The sequence below is a fragment of the Acinonyx jubatus genome, chromosome A2 (genome assembly GCF_027475565.1).
Source record: "Acinonyx jubatus isolate Ajub_Pintada_27869175 chromosome A2, VMU_Ajub_asm_v1.0, whole genome shotgun sequence".
Classification (NCBI taxonomy): domain Eukaryota; kingdom Metazoa; phylum Chordata; class Mammalia; order Carnivora; family Felidae; genus Acinonyx; species Acinonyx jubatus.
The window spans coordinates 148,376,873-148,393,479 of record NC_069383.1 but is presented as its reverse complement, the minus strand read 5'-3'; the positions used below and the strand labels follow the sequence as shown (position 1 = coordinate 148,393,479).

The window sequence follows — 16,607 nt, the reverse complement described above, 5'->3', positions numbered from 1 at the left end:
AGTTCCATCCACGTTGCTACAAAAGGCCATATTTCATTCTTTCTCGTTGCCACGTAGTATTCCATTGTATATATAAACCACAACTTCTAAGAAAGATTTTTTTTAAAGGGGCCACACTTGATAGAAAGTGTTATTTTAGGGAAAAAAATTTTTTTTATTTTAGGAAAAACTTTATGTGGAGGTAATATTTGAGCTGAGATATGAAGGCAGAGATGGGGTACTACAAGGGAAGATGAGGGTCACAAGCAAACAGAAGTCAAGAAAAACTTTGAGATTTTTGGCCTGAGCAAGAGAATAGAATGCAAGGGGCATTTACTATGCACGGGGACACAGGAAATGTACATCCGTGGGACCAGAAAGAATATGGTTTTAAACAGGAAGTTGGAGATGCCTTTTAAACATCAAGTACAAATGTTAAGGAGACAACAGGTTACACAGTTTTAAATTCACATTAGATGCCTGGGACAGATATATAAATAGACGAGTCATCAGTATATAGACATCATTTAAACCAGGAACCCAGACATCCTTTTCTGGCGATGATGGAATGGTTGGTGGAAAACTCATGCTCCCATGAAAACCAGATTAAAAGGGAAATAAGATTTTAAGAAATGAATTTATATGACATCATCAGAGAGCTGCCTAGGTAACTAGGATTTGAGTGGGCAGATGTCAAAAGGAAGTGGACCAGAGTGGGAGCTAAAATTCTTTATCTAATTTTTGCCTATTGACGCTGGACTGTTGATAATAGCGTGAGGGAGCCTGAAAACCCAGGCACACAGAGATCTGGGTAGAATTGTTGCTAAGGGTCAGAGGAGTAAGCAAATGAAGTGGCAGATTGAAATTTGTGGATGGCATGGAAGCCAGGATTCAGGTGGCCAATATTCCAGGGAAAGGAGGAAGGAGGATGAGACTCCAACGTATGACTTGGTTTCTCCTTTCTCTGGAGGCGTTTGCCAAATTCTTGCACTGCACTGAGTAGGGGAATAAGAAGTTGGACGGAAAGCTTGGGGCACCTAGGTGGCTCAGTTGGTTAAATGTCTGGTTTCGGCTTAGGTCATGATCTCACGGTTTGTGAGTTCGAGCCTACGTCAGGCTCTGTGCTGACAGCTCAGAGCCTGGAGCCTGGTTCGGATTCTGTGTCTCCCTCTTTCTCTGCCCCACCCTGGCTTGCACTCTCTCTCTGTCTTTCAAAAATGATAAACATTAAAAAAAAAAAAGTTGGGCAGAAAGCCTCTAAAATATCCCGCAGTCTCTCAGGGCTAAAAAGGAAAACATCAAATTTCAAGACCCAACAAAGCATAGAGACCCTTATAAATGCACTACACTTTTAGCTGGGACATCTCAAGGTGCACACCAGAAATCACATCCAGGTGATCCAGAAGTAGATGGAACCTTAAATACTGCAAACCTGCCTCCTGTCCTCTCAGTCCCCTATCTGATTAGGATAATCTTCCCCCTGTCTCCATGAGGAAGGGAATAAATTTATTACTTAAATAGATCAATGGAACATAATACTGAATCCACAAATAGACCAACATATATGACGATCACCTGATTTTGGACAAAGATGTCCGTGAACTGTAACAGAGAAAGAGTCACCTTTTCTACCCTTGGTGCTATGTCAGATGGAGTCCATACAGAAAAATTAATTCACAATGAATCCCAGATTTAAATATGAAAGGCCAAAACAATAAAGATTCTAGCAAAAAGTAACTTTGTGGTAGGCAAATCTACCTGGAAAAGGAAAAATATAGTTCATTAAAGAAAAAAATTGATAAATTGAGCTTCATTAAGAAGTTGTTTATTGGGACACCTGAGTGGCTCAGCCAGTTAGGCGTCCAACTCTTGATTTCGGCTCAGGTCATAATGTCATGGTTCATGAGTTCGAGCCCTGCATCAAGCTCTGTGCTGATGGTGCGGAGCCTGCTTGGGATTCTCTCTCTCTCCCTCTCTCTCTACCCCTCCCCCACTTGCACTATCTCTCTCTCTCAAAAAATAAACACTAAAAAAATGTTTTTAATTAAAAAGTTAAAGGGGCGCCTGGGTGGTTCAGTCGGTTAAGCGTCCGACTTTGGCTCAGGTCATGATCTCACAGTTTGTGAGTTCGAGCCCCGCATCGGGCTCTGTGCTGACAGCTTAGAGCCTGGAGCCTGCTTCAAATTCTGTGTCTCCCTCTCTCTCTGCTCCTCCCCTGCTCATGCTCTGTCTCCCTCTCTCTCCTTCAAATAAAAACATTTAAAAAAAATTAAAAATAAAAAAAAACTTGTTTATCAAAAGTCAGCTCTGGGGGGCACCGGGGAATTTGGGACAGTAATGAAACTGTTCTGTATGTTCATTATGGTGTTAGTTATACAACTGCAGGGTTAACTAGGTTAATTCACTATTTCTTGGGCAGAGAAATGCTGGCTTGGCTAAGGGAGGAAAGAGATTCTACCCCAAAGAAGCCCCAGATCCGGGTTGCTTGTACCATCAGAATCAGGAGGCTGAATATTCAACATACCTCGGCATTCTGAGCTTCAATGTTTCCTTCTTCAGAAGGAAATAGAATCAGATTTTGCATGTGTCCAGTGCCCTGGCTTTTGTATCTACTGCCCGGAGGACACATCTCTTGATAGTCTGGCTCTGGTGGCCAGTGGGGCTTATGTTCACAGGTTCAACAGGACAGGATCAAAGAAATAAACAGTTCTCCCCTGGCTGTCACCCCAGGGCTCAACCCAGAGGAAGCAGACAGAAAGGCCCATCTTTCCCTGAAAGAGGTATATTTGTACATGTTTAAAAGCTGCTGCCTGAGGGTCAGGCTTCCAATCAGCCTGAATCTAGATGCTGACTGAGATCCTCCCCTTCAGGACACTGACAGGTCCTGGCACACCCTCAACTACTAGGAGCCACTAAAAATAAAACAGGCTACTTGGACAATCACCAAGGTTTGAGAGACAACCAAGAGATAGGGCAGGGTTGGCTGATAAGGTTAATCCTACACCAAGCCAAGACCAGGAGAGGTAGCTGTTTTCTCTAATGCATAGAAACCAACACAGAGAGTCTAGGAAGAGTAAAGACACAGAAGGATGTGTTCCAAACAAAAGAACAAGACCTTAATGAAACGAAGATAAGTGATTTACATGATGGGGGCGGGGGAAGTGGAGGGACAAACGGAGAGTGCCTTGCATGCTTACAACGTCCTTTTACTGCACATTTGTTATATGGACACAGGGACCCATAGGCTGGATGCAGGTAGAATGAAGAACCCTGAAGAAATTGCAGGAATGCCTAATCAGAGAGAGAATAAGAAACACAGAGAGAGAGAGAGAGAGATCCTGAGACAGAGTCAGTTTGAAATCACCATTCCCACCTTACAGAGGGTATGGGCAGGCAGCAACCCAAAAATCAGTTCTAACATTCAATGTCCTGGACCATTAGAACTGGAAGGAGGCTTGTCACCAAATTCCAGTCCCATGTGCTGTTTTGTTTTTTTGTGTATTTTGTCCTTTTATTGATTTCACACTGAGAGGCGTTTAAAATTTTAGAGGCGGTGGGGGGCGCCTGGGTGGCTCAATCAGTTAAGTGTCAGACTCTTGGTTTTAGCTCAGGTCATGATCTCATGGTTTGTGAGTTTGAGCCCCATATCGGCTTCATGCTGACAACACGGAGCCTGCTTCGGATTCTCTTTCTCTGCTCCTCCCCCACTCGTGAGTACTCTCCTTCTCTCTCAAAATAAATAAATAATAAAAAAATAATAAAATAAAAATAAAATTTTAGAGAGTGTTAGACAAAGATATTAGAATGGAGTGCTTTTGGGCACATCTATTTGACTATAAGTGTATTCAAACCATTTGTGTAGTTATGTATACTATACCCTATATTTATTTACACTATATATTTATAGTGTTTACACTGGGAAACTTAAGATTTTTCCACAAGTGTTGTAGATATTTATTTATTTTGTTTTTGTTTTGCTTTAGGAATTCTCTGAATTTGAGGCTTTAAAAATGCCAGTATAATTAACATACAGTGTTATATTAGTTTCAGATGTACATTAAAGGCATTCAACAATTCCATATGTTACTCAGTACTCAGTAAGTACTCTTGCTCCTCTTTGCCTATTTCACCCGTCCCCTCCCTCCCCTCTGGTAACCACCAGTTTGTTCTCTATATTTGAGAGTCTGTTTTTTGTATCTCTCCCCCTTTTTTCATCTGTTTCTTAAAATTCCACATATGAGTGAAATCATATGGTATTTGTTTTTCTCTCTGACTTATTTCACTTAGCATTATACTCTCTAGATCCATCCATGTTGTTGCAAATGGCAAAATTTCATTCTTTTTTTTTTTTAAGGTCGGGTAATATTCCATTGTATATACATCTTATATACCATATCTTCTTTATCCATTTGTCTATGGCTGGACACTTGGGCTGCTTCCATATCTTGGCTATTGTAAATAATGCCATAATAAACATAGGGGTGTATATATCTTTTCAGATTAGTGTTTTTGTTTTCTTTGGGTAAATACCCATTAGTGGAATTAGTAAATCATAAGGTCGTCCTATTTTTAATTTTTTGAGGAACCTCCATACTATTTTCCACAGTTTGCATTCCCACCAACAGGGCACAAGGGTTCCTTTTTCTCCACATCCTCGACAACACTTGTTTTTTATTTCAGGCTGGCAAGTGTGCAGTCCCAGGTGTTATTTGTCCAAACATGAATATATTTGAAGACAATTTAGGATGTATATCAAGGTCTAATAAATTTGAACATACATTTTTTTGTTGGTATTAAAGGTAGTGAATAGTCAAGAGCTTGTTCATTCACTTGAATTCAGCAAACCAAAACACAGATTGTATTTTATTTATTTTTAATGTTTATTCGTTTTTGAGAGAGAAAGAGAGAGAGACAGAGCATGAGAGGGGGAGGGGCAGAGAGAGAGGGAGACACAGAGACCAAAGTAGGCTCCAGGCTCTGAGCTGTTAGCACAGAGCCTGATGTGGAGCTCGAACTCATGAACCTTGAGACCGTGACTTAGCAGACTGCTTAGCAGACTGAGCCACCCAGATACCCCCAAAGATTGTGTTTTAATTTTATAATTAGTAAAATGGCATAATTCAGGGAAACTGACTTAGAAAGGACTTGAATGAATTATTGATATGAAAGATATTGTAAGACTCCCTTTATCTCTCTTGAAACCAGGATTTTTTTTCTTTATAACAGTTTATTTCTCTTCAAACCACATTCTCTTCAAACTAGTTTCCTATGAACCTAATTCAACAGAATGAAATACATGTCTCCCCATAGTTGTGAGGTTTGTACTTTATCGGCCTGTCAGTGTGAAGTTTCCCAATGCAAATTCTGAGGAAGAGGACATTTATCCCAGAAAAGCCCAGTCTGAGGGCACCTGGGTGGTTCAGTTGGTTAAGCCACAAACTTCAGCTCAGGTCATGATCTTGAGGTTCATGAGTTTGAGCCCCATGTCGGGCTCTGTGCTGACAGCTCAGAACCTGAAATCTGATTCAGATTCTGTGTCTCCCTCTCTCTGTACCCCTCCCCTGCTCACACTCTCTCTCTTTCACTCACTCTCTCTTTCTCAAAAATAAACATTAAAACAATTTTTTTAATTTAAAAAAAGAAAAAGGAAAGCCCAGTCTAGTTTTGGATAATAGAGTAGATATCATTGCAGGAAAAATGGTGCTGCTGAGGACCACTACTGTGGGTCAGGCAGAGGCAGCCTGACCCAGTTTACAGGGGTCATCACCGTTGAGCCTCAGACAGCAACTCACAGAAAATACTGGAATCAGGGACGCCTGGGTGGCTCAGTTGGTAAAGCATCTGACTCTTGGTTTTGGCTCAGGTCATGATCTCACACTTCATGAGTGCAAGCCCCATGTCTGGCTCTGTGCTGACAGTGTGGAACCTGCTTAGGATTCTCTCCCCTCTCTCTGCCTCTATCCCCTTCATACTCTGTCTCTCTCTCAAAATAAATAAACTTAAGGGGCACCTGGGTGGCTCAATCGGTTGAGCATCTGACTTTGGCTCAGGTCATGATCTCACGGTTCGTGGGTTCAAGCCCTTCATTGGGCCCTGTGCTGACAGCTAAGAGCCTGCAACCTGCTTTGGATTCTGTGTCTCCCTCTCTCTCTTCCCCTCCCCCACTCACACTTGTCTCTCTCTCTCTTTGTCAAAAATAAATAAACGTTAAAAAAAATTTTTAATAAATAAATAAACTTAAAAAATTTAAAAAAAAAGAAAATAATCAGTTGTTAAGTTCTTGGAAGAAAAGTATTGGGTCACAAGAGAAAGGCACCACCTGTGAGAGCCATCTCAGATAAGCCCTGTGCCCTTAGCACAGGCCTCTGTGGCCCATGCTTTCTCCTTCCTCTGGAAAGTGAAATGCACAAAGGTAGAAACCCAGGGGCTGTCTTGGTGCTGGGAGATAGGCCGTGCTGGTCAGATTCGATGTCTCAAAATAGACATATAAACGTGCCAACCTGATTCCCTACTCCAGTGATTTGGAACTTGGAGGGTGTCAGTCAAAATTTCCTAGAGAGTCTTGACAAGTTCATCAGCACCTTAGAGCTGCCCCGGATCCTGCACTTGCAGTTCACAGTGCAAAAGAAAAAAGGTGTTGTCGAACACGTTGACACAATGAACACAATGAACAGGCGAGTGCAGGGAGGGATGCCCTCAGCTCATGGATCTGGTCCCGGAGGAGGCCGAAGTGGAGGGCCACCTCCCTGCGAGTGCACGCACCTGCAGGCTGTTTCCATCAGAGCCAGATGAGCTGCAGGTGGAAATCCTCCCGAGTGCTGCAGACTTGGGCCAGACCTTTAAATTCAGAGCAACTGGAGAGGAGAAAGGAGACTGGATGTAGGCTCAGGCCGTGCAAGATGGCGCTCCAACTGCCTGATCTGCCGACGTTAAAAATCTTCTCTTTCCTGGACGCGTTCAGCTTGCTCCAGGCTTCCCAAGTGAACAGGGTAAATGTTCTCCATGATCCGCTCTCTGTCTGACCCGCTCCACCCCCACACCTCTCCACAAGTCCTCGCACAAGAACCCTTTCACCTCGGCCTCTCAGCTTTGAGATCTTATACCCACACAGCCTCCCTCTTTGCTTAAATTTACCTTGTTCGGGCCCATCCGCTCAGCTCCCAGAGATCAATGTCCCTGGATTTTAGTTGCTTCTCTTGACCAGTTTGAGCCCCCATTTGCAGAATAATGGAGTGGTACCTTGTGTGTTGGGGGTTAGCATCCTTCCCCTCCGAGGGCCTCCTGTTTTGTTAAATGAAAAGGACACACTGATACCCAGGAGTTGCTGTACTGACTAAATGGTCCTTGCGGCCCCCATTTCAAGCTCCAAAAAGTCCCCATTTCTCCCTCCAAACTCTCACAGGAATCCCAAGGGCCTGTCTTAGCCTTGACGGACCTCTGCTGTTACCCTGTCCCCGTCCCCCCAGACGGGGAGGGCCATGAGAGCTGGGATGCTGGCTGGTGAACCGGTGTGGGCCTTGCAACCAGAACAAATGATAGCAGAGGAGCAGCCAGCCTTTGGGGACTGACTGCCTGCTCACCCCTTCCTTTCTCCCCCTCAGGAATGGAATAGAGTTGCCGAGAACGATCACCTGTGGAGGTGAGCAAGGCAAGAGCAAGGCGGGAAGGCAGGTGTGTCTCATGGGGGAAGACATAAGATTGGATTGCGTACAGAGGAGGCCTGCGGGTGGCCCTGTCTTGAGAGGCGTGAGTGACGCTCACAGAGAGGGAGGAGTTCATGAGACCAGTGCTCCCAAGGAGGTGGACTGACCGGGGGACAGCCTGGGGTGGGGGTGGTGTTATGACTCTGTTTCCAGAAACCTGTGTCTGAAGAAATGGAGCTTCTGCAACTTCTCCAAGTGCCTGGGCTCACAGACGTGGAAACAATTCTTCTTCAAACAAACAAAGCAGGAGTATCAGATGGCCTTGGCGCAACCAGAGGACTTTATCTTCAAAGAAGCAACTGGGAACCTCGGTATGGGGGTAGGAGGAGCCTAGAGGACCGTGACAAACTTGTTTTAAGAAATGCGCCATTTTCTCCCCGCCCCCCCCCCCCCCACCTTGTTTTCATTCAGTGAGGAGAAAGAAGATTAAAACTTGATGGGACTGGGCTGCGGTGGTAGCTGTCCCTGGTCTCCCTGCTTCTTCTCTTGTCCCCCGTGGTCACAAGATCAGATCAGGCCCTGTGAGGACTCCCTTTCTCCGCAGACTTCCCATCCCTCCTAGGATAAAAATTTTAAACAAAAAGGAAACTTAAATAACAGAAGTTCTGTTTGCTTTATTCCTAATACCTCTTTTATTTTTATTTTTATCTTTTAAATGTTTTATTTTTGAGAGCAGGGGAGGGGCAGAGAAAGGGAGACAGAGGATCCAAAGAGGGCTCTGTGCTGACAGCAGCGAGCCCAGTGTAGGGCTTGAACTCACGAATCATGAAATCATGACCTGAGCTGAAGTTGGACGCTCAACCGACTGAGCCACCCGGGTGCCCCATCCTAGTACCTCTTTTAAAACTCAGAACAGTTATCTGCTGGTGACGTTTTTATCCCCATTTTATATCTATGGAAACTGAAATGAAGGAGAAAAACCAATTGGCCAGTGTCTCCCAAATGGCCAGTCTGCAATGGGAACCCATTTTTGGAGGACTCTGAAGGCCACCCAACTTCTTCTCTTCTCCAAACTCTCCCAAGAGGGTGCAGGAAAACTTACAATTATCTTTCCAGAGTTCTCTTTATTTGACTGCATCATCCCTCAAGTATTGTCTGTGTTTCCTTCTAGGAATCCTAGGACCTATGGCTTATCTGTCAGGAAATGGCCCCACAATGGGTGGACGGGAGAAGTCCATCATTTGTACCGTGTCGTCCAAGCACATGCTTTATGCCTGGGATGTGCAGGAGGTGAGTCTGGCCGATGAGCACAGGTAATGTATGCCCGTGTCCGTCTTCCATGCAGGAAATGGGTGCTGGGGAGAAACGATACTAGGAAATGGTGCCGGGAACAGAGTTTCAGAGTGGGTCTTCTAATTGGTAATCTGTGACCTTTTCATCTAGTCTACAGACACACACAGAAAATTCATTTTTTAATGTGTGTTTCTAGATATAAATGTGTGCAAGGACTTAATTTCTGTTGGTAACGTGGAATGACTGTGAAAGAAACTTTGGGCGCTGGGCATCTTCACTGTCTATTCTCCCCCCTTCCTGTCAACTGTTGGCACTTGTTACGTTGGATTTTTCAGAAAGCGGTCTCCAATGCCGATCACTGCCAAGGAGCACAACAGTCTTACATATCAGGATTAGTAAAAGTAGTGCAAGAATCACTGGATAGGGAATGGGAAAATCCCAACATGGGGCCCAAATTTTTATATTTTCTTGGCTTGCCCTGTTTGGACTTCCCTTTTCTCCCTGTAAAAAATATTCTTTGGGGTATCTGGATGGCTCAGTCGTTTAAGCATCTGATTCTTGATTTGGGCTCTGATTGTGATCTCATGGTTTGTGGGTTCAAGCCCCATGTCGGGCTCTGCACTGACAGTGCAGGGCCTGCTTGGGATTCTCTGTCTCTCTCTGTCTCTCCCCTACCTCCTCTCCCCAATCGTGCGCACGCACACTCTCTCTGTCAAAATAAACTTTAAAAACCTACATAATGCTTCTTTGTCACACAGGGTCTTCTAGAGTATGACAAATACCTCTTTATGAATACTTGAGGTGGTAGGAGAATGATGAACTAAAAGTCTAGAAGGATACTCCTAAAGTCACACAACGTTCTATGCCCATTACATCTCAGTAAAGCTGAGAAGATAAACCAGAAAAGTACACTCTTGCATAACTTAGAGAAACCAGTCCCACGTCCCTGAAGCCCAATGGATGATGATCCATGTGGCAAAGAGCTCGGGCCTTCTGCCAACAGCCAACACTAGCTTGCAGTCACATGAGTGAACCATCTTGGAAGCTGATCTTCAATCCTTCAGGTTATTGTATCCCCAGTCAACATGTTGCAACCTAGCAAGGAACCCTAAACCAGAGCCACTCAGTGAGTCGACTCCTGAATTGTTGACCAACAGAGGCTGTAGGAGATAAGTGTTTATTGCTTTGAGCTGCTAGGTCATTTGTTAGGGAGCAGCAACCGGTAACAGGGTGGATTTTTTGTTTTTGGGGTGTGTGTGTGTGTGTGTGTGTTTGGTTTTTGTGTGTTTTTGTTTTTTGTTTTTTTGTTTTGAGTGATAGCGTGTGCACATGAAAGGGCAGGGACAGAAAGAGAATCTTAACTTTAAAAAAAAATGTTTATTTTTGAGAGAGAAAGAGACGAGTGTGAGTGGGGGAGGGGCAGAGAGAGAGAGGGAGACACAGAATCCACAGCAGACTCCAGGTTCTGAGCTGTTAGCGCAGAGCTTGATGCAGGGCTCGAGCCCACAAACCATGAGATCATGACCTGAGCCGAAGTCAGATGCTTAACCGACTGAGCCACCCAGGCGCTGAGAGAGCACGAGAGAGAGAATCTTAAGCAGGCTCCACACTCAGTATCAAGCCTGACACTGGGTTTGATCCCACAACCCTGGGATCATGACCTGAACTGAAATCAAGAGTCAGACTCTCAGACGACTGAGCTACCCAGGCCTCCCCAGATAAGTTTTTACTACCTGGAAGTAGGGTGCTGCCATAACAAAAATTTAAGATGTGGAAGAAGCTTTGGAATCAGGCAGTGGGAAGAAGCTAAGAAAGCTCTGAGGAGAGTTTTGGACCTTGGAGAGACTGTTAGCAAAAACCTAACTGGCTGCCGTGAGGCTGCCAGTGAAGACACACAGGAAAATGTAAAAAGTGTTATTGGACACTGGAGGAAACCGGGTCCTTGCTACATAGCTGCAGAAGGTTGAGCAACACTGTCACCCAGGGTAATGTGGAAACTAGCAAATATATCCACTGAATTGAATGATCTTGCTCAGGAGAATTCCAGGCAGAATGCTGAAGGCTGGCTGCTGCTTGCTGCTTGGACCAAAACACAAGAGTAAGAGGGAGAGGATAAAGTGAGGGCTGTCAAATAAAAGGGAGCCAAGGATTGCTGGTTCTCAAAATTCACAGCCTTTCAAGATGGGAAATGACGTTAAAACTTAAGTCAACTCCAAGCAAGATCAATCCATGGCAGTGTCTGTAAACCATACTATAAAGGTGAAGTCAAAGGGGTGACTGCAAAATTCTTTTTTAAGTTTATTTATTTTGAGAGCAAGAGAGTGAGCGAGAGTCAGGGAGGAGCAAAGAGAATTCTAAGCAGGCTCCACGCCATCAGTGCAGAGCCTGATATGGGGCTTGATCTCAAGAACAGTGAGATCATGACCTGAGCCAAAATCAAGAGTCGGACGCTTAACCAACTGAGCCACCTAGGCGCCCATAGCCCAATTCTTTTTTTAGACTACGGAAAGATCCAAGTGGAGTGCCTCAGAGCTGTTGAGACAAGCACTGGACCTCTAAGTTTGCCCTTGGCAGCCCAGGGTATCAGAGAATTATCTCCAAGACTTGTGAATGTGGCTCTTGTCTGATGATATAAACTCAGTAAGTTTCTTTGGAGACCCACAGAGTTTTTCAGAGACTCCTACTGACAGAAAGGCTGCCAGCTTGAACTTAAAGAGGTTGAGATATCGTAACAGGAGAAGAGGACTTGGAATCCTGAACTTTTACAGGGAAGAAGCTAGCTCCAAAAACCACTTCCCTGAAAAATTGGACCACTGTATATGGAAAGGGCAGGAGAACTCAGAAGACAGAACCAAGCGTCCTGAAGAATCTCTCCCAGGCCTTGAATCCCAGTCAACGTACTACCAGCATGTTTTCTATTGGATCTCAAATTTTCTGTGTAGCAGTGATTCCCACCACCCTACCCCCATTTCCTCTCCCTTTATTTTTTTTGGATGAGAGGGTCTGTAATGTTATCCTTACCTATAATACCCTACTCTTGTATGTTGGGGCTGGAGGAGTAGAAAGATAACTTGTATATTTAGTTCAAGGTTTTCACATCAAGATGAACTGAGTCTAAAGAGCCTCTCATTAAACCATGAGATCCTAGATTTTGAGATGATGCTGTAATGGTGAACTATTTGGGGGCACTGGGGAGATGGTGAGTGTATTTTGCATGTAGGCCAGAGGTGACTATTAGGGACTGCAGGTGGACTGTGTCAGCCAGCCTCTAAGATGTCCCATGTTCCCGATTTTAGGTAGGCTACTCCATACTGAATACGGCTGGCCTTTGTAACCAATTGGATATTGTGGGAATGGTGTGTGACTTCTGAAGCTACGTCACAAAAGACACTTCCTCTCTGAGTCATCGGTTCTTAGAAAACCAGCCAATAATGTCATGAGAACCCTTAAGAAGTCCTCCAGAGAGGTCTGTGTGGTGAAGTACTGAGGACCGCCAGTAGCCAGCACCGACTTGCCAGCCATATGAGTGAACCATCTCGAGTTTCGTCCTTATGTAGCTAGCTTCAACCTCCTAAGAGACCCTGAGTCAGAACTACCTAGCCAAGCTGCACCTGAATTTCTAACAGCAACTGAGACAACAAAAACTTCTATTTTAATCCACCCAATTTTTTTGGAGAGGGCTTATTTTTAAAAAGACTTATTTCTTTAAATTTTTTTAGTGTTTGTTTATTTTTGAGACAGAAAGAGACAGATCATGAACGGGGGAGGGGCAGAGAGAGAGGGAGACACAGAATCTGAAGCAGGCTCCAGGCTCCAAGCTGTCAGCACAGAGCCCGACGCGGGGCTCAAACTCACGGACCGTGAGATCATGACCTGAGCCCAAGTCGGAAGCTCAACCGACTGAGCCACCCAGGTGCCCCTGGAGAGGGTTTATTTTTTACTTATTTTGCTTATTTTTTTAAAAAATTTTTTAACGTTTATTTATTTTTGAGACAGAGACAGAGCATGAACGGGGGAGGGGCAGAGAGAGAGGGAGACACAGAATCGGAAACAGGCTCCAGGCTCTGAGCTGTCAGCACAGAGCCCGACGCGGGGCTCGAACTCACAGACTGAGAGATCATGACCTGAGCCGAAGTTGGACGCTTAACCGACTGAGCCACCAGGCGCCCCTTTACTTATTTTGCTTATTAAAAAAAAAACAAAAAACAAAAAAAAAAACCTTCCAGTATAGTTAACATGCAGCATTATATTAGTTTCAGGTATACAATACAGTGATTGAACAATTCTATACATTACTCAGTGCTCATTGTGGCAAGTGTACTTTTTTTTTGTCAATGTTTGTTTATTTTGAGAGAGCAGGGGTGGAGGTGGGGGACAGAGAGTGAATCCCAAACAAGCTCCTCACTGTCAGCACAGAGCCCAACATGGGTCTCAAACCCACAAACCATGAGATCATGACCTGAGCCCAAACCAAGAGTCAGACGCTTAACTGAGCCACCCAGGTGCCCTTATAAGTGTACTCTTTAATCCCCATCATCTATTTCACCCATTCCCCCATCCACCTCCCTTCTGGTAACTGTTTCTTCTCTGTACTTAAGAGTCTGTTTCTCGGTTTGTCTCTTTTTTCTCTTGTGTTTCTTAAAGTAAACTATGAGTAAAATCATATGGTATTTGTCTTTCTCTGAATTATTTCACTAGCACTGTACTCTCTAGATCTATCGATGGTGGTGCAAATGGCAAGGTTTCATTATTTTTTATGGCCAAGTAATATTCCATTGTCTAAATATACCGCATACTCTTTATCCATTCGTCTACCAATGGACACTTGAGCTGCTTCTATATCTTGGCTATTGTAAATAATGCTGCAAAAAACCTAGGAGTGATACATGTTTTTGAATTAGTGTTTTTGTTTTATTTATGTAAATACCCAGTAGGAGAATTACTAGATCATACGATAGTTCTTTTTTCAATTTTCTGAGTAGCCGCCATACTGTTTTCCACAGTGGCTGCACCAGTTTGCATTCCCACCAGCAGTGCACGAGCGTTTCTTTTTCTCTGCATCCGCGCTAAAACTTGTTTCTTATATTTTTTATTTTAGCCATTCTGACAGGTATGAGGTGATATCTCATCCTAGTTTTGATTTTAAGCCACCCAATTTGGGGATGATTTACAAAGCAATAGATAACACTACACAGGAAGCCTCTTAGTGTTAAGAGTACAAATGGTGGTGACATTTGGAAAGGGTAGAGAGGTTAGTAAATAGAACAAGTACAGGTAGAAATAGTTATATGGGGCGCCTGCGTGGCTTAGTCGTTTGGGCGTCTGACTTCGGCTCAGGTCATGATCTCGCAGTTTGTGAGTTCAAGCCCCACGTCGGCCTCTGTGCTGGGAGCCTGGAGCCTGCTTCAGATTCTGTGTCTCGCTCTCTCTCTGCCCCTCCCCTACTCGTACACTCTCTTTCAAAAATAAACAAATGTTTAAAAAAAAAGTAGTTATATGAACACTTTGTAACAATTTTTATGTTTATTTTTGTATTCTTATCTCTTTGATATACTTCACGATTTTTAAAGAAAATCTAGAAAGGAAACCGTTCTTATTTGCAACATACAAGATTGATGATGGATAACAATTATGAGAGTTGATATTCTTTGGATCCTACTGTGAACTGGATATTCTTTGGATTCCTACTAAGTATGTTTCGTGTGCTATGAAATGGAAACAGCCGTGTAAGAAGCCACAATGATAAGTAACTTGCCAAATGTCACACCATTAGAAAGGCAGAACTGGGGTGGGTGCCTGGGGGGCTCAGTAGGTTAGGCACCTGACTCTTGATTTCAGCTCCGGTCATGATCTCTCAGTTTGTGAATTCTAGCCCCGCACCAGGCTCTGTGCTGATGGTGCAGAGCCTGCTTAGAATTTTTTCCCTCTCTCTGTTCCTCCCCTGCGTGCATGCACACACTCTCTCTCTCTGTGTCTCTCAAAAATAAACAAAAAATTTTTTTTGTTAATAAAAAAAAAAAGGAGGCAGAACTTATTTGGGCCCAGAAGTCAGATCGTTCTTTATGCCTATCATGTAGTGAGCTCTTCTGTTGTTTGAATATATTGTATTGTTCCTTTTCTGTGTTCACTACCCTCTCAAGGGGGTATTTTCTTGTTTGTTTTTCCCCAGAAGCAAGAAACGGCTCTAATTTGGAGGAGACTTCCAAATAAACGCTGGCAGAATGAAAGCACCGTGGGTGTGAGGAGTTCCTGGCACATACGGTGTTCCTTTCCCTCTAGGGCACTATGATCTGGTCAAGCCCCGTCCAGCAGCCTAGTATCACACATCTGGCGACCCTCCCTCAGATGCATCTCGCATTCACTGTGGATTTGGAGGGAACCGTCAAAGTGTGGAATTGTCAGGATCAGGATGCCCTGGCCACTTTCCCCGTGTCTCAGGCCTGCTTTTCCTTGGAAGTCTGTCTCACAAAGGATGGCCCATTCCTGATGGTAAGTGAGCCCTGCATCTGGAGGGCACCCACAAAACAAAATGCCTGCTGCCTTGGCCGCTGTTGTGGCCCCATTACTGTCACATCACAGTCTGTCTTCTTGGAGTCATCCCTACCATGTACCCTGAGGGTCAAAACATACCAGCGAATGCTGGTCACACAAACCTTGCTACCATCTTGGCCCTTGATCTCCCACAAGTACATTTCCCTAGTCATTCTTCCAAAAAAAGGAAAAAAAAATCCTGAATTACTTTATATCCATGTCTCTTCAAGTGTCGATTGTACAGTACATGACCTTGGACAGGGACTATGGAGGGAGAGCTGTGGGTTTGGGGAGATATTGAGAAAAAAGAATGTTGATGTACCAATGAATAATTATCCTCGAGAAGAATGCTTTGGGGCTTAGAAAGTTTTATTCCTTGGGATCATTCTCACAACATCAAGAGGTTTTAATCTCCATTATATGATTAAAGAAACAGTAATATATATTTTTAAATTTTTTTTAAAGTTTATTTTGAAAGAGACAGAGTACGAATGGGAGAGGGGCAGGCAGAGAGGGAGAGAGAGAATCCCAAGCAGGCTCTGTGCTGTCAGCACAGAGTCCAATGCGGGGCTCGAGCTCATGAAACCGTAAGATCATGACTTGAGCTGAAACCAAGAGTTGGTCACTTAACCAACTGAGCCACCCTGGCACCCAAAACAGTAGAATATTTTGCAGCTGACAGCGATGCCTTCTGTGTGCTTTATAATCTCCCATCTCCTTCTGCTGATGTGGTGGTGGTGCTTTGGTTTCAGGTCGGCAATTCTGAAGGTGACATCTACACACTGACAGTGCCTGAGCTCAGGGGTGTTTCTAAAGTCCACGCATTTAAATACACTGTTGACCTTCTGCACTGCTCTCCTGACAAGAAATGGGTCTTTGCATCTGGGACACATCAGAACATCTTGCCCAGGGTGAGTGTTGCTCTGCGGGTTAACCTCGGGAGGACAGGGTCAAGCATTGGGAAGGTGGAGTTTAGGAAGTGTGGGAGAACCTGCAGCGCTCAGCAAGGACCAGACATAGGGCTCCCCCCTCTCAAAGGCCATAACACATTTAGAATCCATTTCGATAGTCAGGAGGCAGTGTTCTTGGAAGTGATGATGTCTAGGTGCAAAAACAAATGTTCATTCATGAAACTTTGCATTGAGAAGCCATGAAAATTTG

General features: G+C 44.2%; 1 protein-coding gene across 19 annotated transcripts in view; it reads left to right on the top strand.

Annotated features, from left to right (window-relative positions):
• Positions 1-16,607, top strand: part of FBXW12 (F-box and WD repeat domain containing 12) — an 80,273-nt gene that overhangs the window by 46,672 nt on the left and 16,994 nt on the right. For 14 of the 19 annotated variants that reach the window (XR_008297156.1, XR_008297155.1, XM_053219456.1 and 11 more), the window contains 5 exons: positions 7,581-7,618; positions 7,836-7,993; positions 8,794-8,912; positions 15,195-15,404; positions 16,199-16,357. Coding sequence is in view for 17 of the 19 variants with exons in the window: in XM_053219456.1 (XP_053075431.1) it covers positions 7,581-7,618; positions 7,836-7,993; positions 8,794-8,912; positions 15,195-15,404; positions 16,199-16,357 (684 nt within the window). In the remaining 2 variants the exon portion in view is untranslated. Of the gene's footprint in view, positions 1-4,023; positions 4,077-4,141; positions 6,969-7,580; positions 7,726-7,835; positions 7,994-8,793; positions 8,913-15,194; positions 15,405-16,198; positions 16,358-16,607 lie in introns of those variants that run through there. The other 5 variants (XM_053219463.1, XM_053219465.1, XM_053219467.1 and 2 more) reach the window with 4 other exon arrangements.